Consider the following 7,127-nt stretch of genomic DNA (forward strand, 5'->3'; position numbering starts at 1 on the left):
TCCACCTCGGCACAGAGCGGGCGTGTTGTTAAACGGGGATCCGGCGGCCGGCGTTCAGAGGCCTGGTTAAGCTGGCGACTCTTCTCGGGGCTGCAGCTGACGCTCAGAGGATGAGCGCCACATTAACCCCATTACAGAAGGCCGTTTGGTTTGTCAATAAGCACGGCTCAGTGTGCAGCCTCAGATTACATCCACCGCTCTGGTGATTCGACCTCTCTTTGGATTTTTGTGGATTTATTTAAATCGGTGTTGATTTGAGTCGGAGCGTAACAGCGACGTCGTACACGCTGATCTCCACACACAGCAGCCAAAACACGTGCCGGGCATTTCATTAAATGCATGTCATGATGCTGCTCCTCCCTCAGACCCATTTTCATGGCAGAATGTAGATTTGAATCACTGAGGAGTTCCTTTCATTTTCTTATTTCTGCTCGAGCTGGAATTTGTCGGTTCTTGCAGCTGTAAAGCTTAAAGCTTTGAGTAGAGTTGGAAAATTTGATGGAGAAATTTGTGCCAAGAAGCTAAAACATCTGCATTTCATTCTGTCTGCATTAAGACATGGTAACGGCTTCCCTCATGACCTGTTTATCAATTATTTAAATGGGAAGGAAGAAATCGGTCCAAACTGAGCTTGAGCACTAAGGTTATACCTTCATACAAATATTAATGTGTGTTTGAAACGATTAATCGCATCCTTTAATCATCAGATTGTTTTCTGGTTGTTGACTAAATGTGAGGCCCATCAGAGGCGCGTATTCAGAGCTGTTGTTAGAAGGCAGTGCGTTAGATAAACATCACACTCCTCTCTGCTGAAGCTGCAGCTCCATGACTGTGACCTACTTCGTTGGCGACGCGCACGCGTGCGGAGTTTCTCCGTTACAGTTAATAATGCACACTGATGCAGCAACTTAAGGCTAAGGGGAGTGGCAGTTATGTGTAAAGTAAAAAAAACTTTACAAACGTGCTACAAGCGTGAGCCCCGCCTCTCGGGCAGAGGAACCGTCCTCTCCAAACCAGCAACACAAAGGGAACGACCACGGTGGCCGAGGCAACGCAAATGGATGTTAGGAGCCTCAGACACCTCCGAGAAATGAAACGAAGAAGAAGAACAGACGTAAACAAACGTGTCGTGTGACGCAGCAGCGCACATTGTTAATTATGGACACTGAGAGTGTGGATACATGAAGATCGAGTCTGGAGGATTCGGTCGCATTTCTCTTTACTTATCAGGCCCTGTGTTGTTACAGTACTCAGAACTATACGTAACACTCTGTACTCGTTCTAATGCCACAGGGTTCAAAATGTAAAAGAAAAAAAAGAATACAAAAACATCAGTGACTGGACTGTTTAATACGACAGTACACAGTAACATAATGGTTAGAGCTGCGTGTCGTCACTGGTTTCTAGAATCGATTCGATTTAAATCTGGGAAATTTTGCCTCAGACAGTCAGAAATATTATAATTCAGATCAGAACATTTACATATTTTTGAATCTATAAAAAGGAAGCTGACACTCGCAAAATCAGAATACTTTATTAATCCCGAAGGAAATTAGGGAAATCAAAGGTGTGAGCGTCACAGCAGAGGCCTTTGTGTCAAAGCAGCTGAAGACAAACACAGAAACGCATGAAGGAGATTTTCCTGGAATATAAAAATATTCTGCAGTCGATCAAAAACGAAAGAAAACCATTAATCAACACATGAACATCACCTCTGAAGTTACAGAGGTTTGATTAGAGACACGGCGTTTTGCATTTTGTATAATTTTAAAAAGTTTAAATTTGTTCAGTATTGAACGGCAGAAATTAGGTTTTAAGTAAAGGAAAAAACAGCGTCTGACAGCCTGTAAACAACTTGTGCGTAACAAGCAAGAGAATAATGAAGAAAACAATTTTTAGACGGGAAACTGAGAGAGAGAGAGAGAGAGAGAGAGAGAGAGAGCTGTGCATGAAGTGTGATGTTATCCTGGTGGAAGCAAAACAGCAAAAGTCAGAGTGATGTTTATGTTTATGTGAAGTGTAGTTTGGATCTTCTTTTGCTGGTTCAGTCAATATTGTTTGGAGAGATCAAACTAACAGCTTTAGAATCGGCACATAAACGGCGTGAACACAAAGCTCGACCCGCCGAAACATCAGAATCCGCGAGCTGTCGGCGTTCAGCCCCGACCGTGTCCGTGCCGTCGGTGAGAAAGTCACATCTCACTGATCCTGATGCGTTGGCGGGTCGAGCTTTGTGTTCACGTCTCTGTGCAGAATCCTGTTCCTGCTCTCAGTTACTGTTTTACTGTTTGGTGGTTGTTGAAACTGAGATTCTGGCGTTTCGGGCAAAATAAATTTATATTAAAAAATCGATTCAGGATTTTAATGAATCGATTTCACGTTATCCAAGACAGAATTAATGAATCGATCATCAAAACGCGCCCCTAACAATGGTAGCGCATGTATGACAGAGTGACAGTCGCTGTATAAATTCAGTTTTTATCCTGTTAAATTAACGCTGTGTTAACGTTACACGCGGGAAGAGCCGCCGACTTACGGCTGCGCTGCTGTTTCCCATAGAGCAGGTGGGAGCGGTCGCCACGGTAGATGGAGCTGCAGGTATCAGGTTATTCTTAATGATTAACATTTATGTTTTTTGAAGCGCCATCTCTTGGAATTCCTCGTTGTTCATTGTTGTGCACTTGAATTTCTTCACCTGCTGAGGGAGGAGCTTGTGCATACCTGTGTGCGTTGTGTATCAGCGGGAGGAGGTGAACACAGCGCTGTTCATATCGAGTGCAGCACATGAACACCTGATCCAAACATTTGAAGCGTCTGCACCGACGCGCCGGGCTGGTTATCGTCGGCGTCGTTAGTTTTCGTACGAGTGGATCTCCTCTGATGTTTTTCAGCAGCGCTGTCGTCGTAGAAACAAGAAGAGGCTGAACGTGACCGGGTGAGCGGATTTGAAGGACGAGTGCGCGTCTTTATTTTGGAAGCTGTCAGCCTTTCACGCCATGCTGCCGCCGTCACTAAAGCGATCTGAGCCGAACAGCCCATTCACGGTGAAGAGCACTTTGTGAAAACGCAGCTGCCATTTTGTCTCCCCCACATGGGTCCGTGTCACTCTCCCTCCCTGCGTTGTTTGTATTTGGCACTCCCGCGGTGAAACAGCCCGATTTTCCCTGGAACGCTTCACAAGCCTCGACTTGTCAGCCGGTTCCCAGATAGACGGCTGAAGCGCAGATCCCGTGTTAGCTGTGAACGTCAGCAGCAGCCAGTCGTGGGATTCCTGGTGCAATACGCAGCGTTATAGATGTGCAGCACAGACTGGGAACATCAGGGAAGCTGATGGAGTCTCTGTGAGGGAATACTGGAAGTGGGTCACTTTACAAGAGTGCAGGAATGCATTTCCCAGCATGTTTAGCACATTAATTTGATGGTTTTCAGCCCGGCTGAAGTATAAAAGGACAAATCATGCTGCAAAAGCAACACAGGCACCGGCTGTCTTAGTTAAAGGAGCAGCCAACATGTAGGAAAACTTTGATCCAGGTTTTCCAGTACTTGAATCCTTAGAAAACCTCTTTTCCCCTCCTTTTTATACTCATTTAGGTACATAAACATGTATGTATGGACATAGCTATGTGATTGTTTGTATAATGGTGATTATATTTTATGTTTCACGCTAATAAGAAAACTAATAAAAAACCTGTAAATGTCTGAACAGACGTCAGAATCCACAGATCATGAAGATTTATTTGCCTCCAGGGAAAATCTGAGAAAATCTGATTATGACTAAAACCCCAGTTAACAAGAAAAAGCTTTGACCTCTGACCTCCATGTTTTCACCCTGATTTCAGTCTGCAGCACTGACCTGAGCTCTCTCTCCATCCTCCAGGCCCTGGCCATGCCCTCGAATGCGCGGGCGGGCAATCTGAAGGACCCCGAGGTGGCTGATCTGTTCTGCAAAGATGACCCGGAGAAGCTGTTCACCGACCTCCGGGAGATCGGCCACGGGAGCTTCGGAGCGGTGTACTTTGTGAGTAGAATCGGAAGTCTGTCGGCTTTTGACCGTGTCAGTAACAAACTCACTGTCTGGTTTTAACGTTGTTCAGCGTGAGCAGCTTCTCTCTCTCCAGGTGTGAGTTTCAAACAAAGAGGTGAAGCCAGTTAATTTGGCTTTATTTACATGTTAAATGATCCCTCAGAGAAAGTTAGTCACATGTGCCGATCCTGTCTAAAGTCCACAGCTCGTTAGGACTCTACACCTTCATAACTACAGTACCCACCAAAATAAAGGCGTGGGCCTCTAAAGCAGGGGTCTGTGGGTCACTGTCGTCTCATTGGAGAACACTTTAGGGATCAAGTAATACAAACAAGGAAAAACCCACAAACTTTTCTGAGCGCCGTGAAGCACATAATGGTCGTGTCCAAATTCATGGGCTGCTTCCTCCTGAGGCCGCATTTGTAGACCGATTACGTCACAGCGACGCGCCGAAGGCTGTCCAAATTCGTAGACTCCTCCGAATGCGGCCGACAAATGCGTCCTCCTTTTCCCCGAATTTGAAGGATGGGTCGGGTGTGTCCTTCGTGGCCCACCATATCCCAGAATTCATAGCGCGGCCCAGCCAAACTCAGTTTCCAACAATGGCGGCCGCTACTAAGTTTTAAAATTACTCTGACTAATCTTTCTGGGTCACAAAATAAACGTTTAACATATTTTCAGGCGAGAAAGTAGCTGTGTAAACCTCAAATATCTGCTCGGTTTATCAAGATATTGCATATTTGCAAAAGTGCTTCGACGTTTTCGGAGACGTCTGTTACCCACCAGCTCGACAGCTCGCCGGGAGCTCGAGGGTTACTGAAGCGGCCGAGAACGGCACAACTCCCGGCACATCGTTTTCAGATCACCGCGGAGTTTCGCTGCTCGGGTTAAACGTAATATATAGGTCACTTAGACAACCCAAAAATGTTATTGTTGGGCTTTTTTCAGTGTTTTGTTTGTTCGTGAGTAAATCGGTTTGGCTGAGATTAAAATTATTAGATTAGATAAAATAAAACTTTATTAATCCATCAGGTGGTTTTTACACAGCTGAATAAACGTCAAACAGAAAACTGATTAAACAGAAGTGTGAGACGGTCGAGAGTTTCCTCCAGTGTCCTGTTATATTTTAGACAGCAAGGAGCAGACGGACGAGTTTATTAAACTCCACCCACACTGCGGTGACGCTATCAGAAGGCGAGACCGTCCAATTTCACAGCCGTTTACTTCCGGCCTACCCGACCTTCTGAGGACCCGGCCCACGTAGACCGCGAAGGCCGGGTCCTCAGGAGGATACAGCCCATGAATTTGGACACGAATGAAATCGGTTCGAGGTCAGTAAGCACAACCAGAATTCACACATTCATACACTGTTGATTTATGAGAAAATTAAAGGATTTTAAGTGGCCTTATAGTGCGGAGAATTCATTACACAGAAGAAAAGAATATATTGTGATATATATCGTTACCGCACGTGCTTCAAATTATACCGCAATATGCATTTTAGGCCATATCGGCCAGTCTGTACACCCGAGTGTTCGAGAGTCAGTGTGAGGTCGTCGGTCCTCTCAGGTCGTATACACTGGCTAAGGACCACATGTGCTTTTGTTCCTGATGCAGAAACCTCAGTCGGGCTATTGGTGCAACCTGTTTCTGTGCTGCGGCGCTCCAAGGCTGGATGTTTGCTTACATCTAGAACAAAGACGTGCACGAGTTAAGCGGCTCTTTTGATGCAATGATCAGATCCTCTGGAACGTGAACACGTGGGGATCGTGTGACCTACGAGCATCGTTCCACCACGTCCTCCTGTCCTTAGGAAACTCCTAAACCTCTTAACTCCTCTCTGCTTCAAACACTTCAGCTTCAAAGCTCTGTTAAAGGCTGAGCATGCTTTATGAAAAAGTTTTCTCTCTGCTGGGATTTACTTCTGACTTTAAGGGGAAATTCTTAGAAAATGTTCTTGGAGCTATTCTTAGTACAAGGAAGCTCTGCGGCTAGACGGCGGATCATCAGGTTTTTCCAGCAGCCGGTGACTGATGGGTGTAAACCAGTTTAGTGTGGGACCAGAGCAGACGTGAAGCTTGATCTGCATGTTTGTGTAGGTGCAGACATACAGCAGCACGCTGGGATTATCCTAAACCAAATCAAATAGTTTGGATTGTTGTCTGAGTGTCTCTCTTGGATGTACTCGCTGAGCTGGCCACCGTGTGGATCTGTGTGGGTTTCTCTTTAAAATCACTCTTATCTGTCATTGATAAAGAGAGTGTGAATCTGAAAATGTCCCCCAGCTTATTAGCAAACAGTGGGAACATGCCGAGTGTGTGCGCCGCGCTCTGCATCTCATTTCACCTGTAAAACATTCTTGAGGCTGAGTGGTAGACTCACACCTCCACACTGCATGTCTGAGTTTCAGAGGAGCCTGGAAAGGCCATTAGAGAAGAGCTGCAGAAATAGACGCTGCGCAGCAATTTGCATCAGATAAAAAAGAGCGTTTCACACGCTGCACCTCTCAGCGCCTCTAAAACTGTCGCTCACAACAGCTTCAAGTGTTTGTTTCCTGTCATGTCTCCTGTTCCAGCGGTGGATGTTCGTGTTGAAGTAGCGAGTCACGAGTGTACAGTAATCCCTGAGAGGTCACCCTCAGGCTGGTTTGTTTGTTTGTTTGTTTGTTTTATTCTTTTGGGTCTGTGTGAGGTCAAAGTTGAACCCCTATATGTGACCATCCCAGGCACAGAAGCCCCGCCCACTCACTGTTCAGCTTATGAAGAGCTGCCAATCAAAAGAAAGCTGCCTTAAACTGAGGGAGGTGGGAACGAAGAGCTTCTAATTAGTAGTCACAATTTCTAAGCAGTGAAATAAATAATAACAGTAAATTAAAGGTTTTGTGAAAACTTGATATTGATTAAAAAAAACACTATTAGCTGTGGCTGGGTTTTGATGATCGATTTATCGATTAAAATTGATTCTAGCTTGAATAACGTAAAATCGATTCATTAAAATCCTGAATCGATTTTTTAATATTAATTTATTTTGCCAGAAACGCCAAAATCTCAGGTGAAATGTCACAAAACTTCAACAACCACCAAACATTTAAAACAGTAACTGA

The 7,127-nt window shown here is 45.1% G+C and overlaps 1 protein-coding gene across 3 annotated transcripts in view; it reads left to right on the top strand.

Annotated features, from left to right (window-relative positions):
• Positions 1 to 7,127, top strand: part of taok2a (TAO kinase 2a) — a 29,357-nt gene that overhangs the window by 5,863 nt on the left and 16,367 nt on the right. For all 3 annotated transcript variants that reach the window (XM_087840153.1, XM_087840154.1, XM_087840155.1), the window contains exon 2: positions 3,878 to 4,018. In XM_087840153.1, coding sequence (XP_087696279.1) covers positions 3,887 to 4,018 — 132 coding nt within the window. In that variant the 5' untranslated portion in view covers positions 3,878 to 3,886. The remainder of the gene's footprint in view (positions 1 to 3,877; positions 4,019 to 7,127) is intronic.

This window comes from Neolamprologus brichardi, chromosome 4 (genome assembly GCF_056152115.1).
Source record: "Neolamprologus brichardi isolate AB-2024 chromosome 4, ASM5615211v1, whole genome shotgun sequence".
Lineage (NCBI taxonomy): Eukaryota > Metazoa > Chordata > Actinopteri > Cichliformes > Cichlidae > Neolamprologus > Neolamprologus brichardi.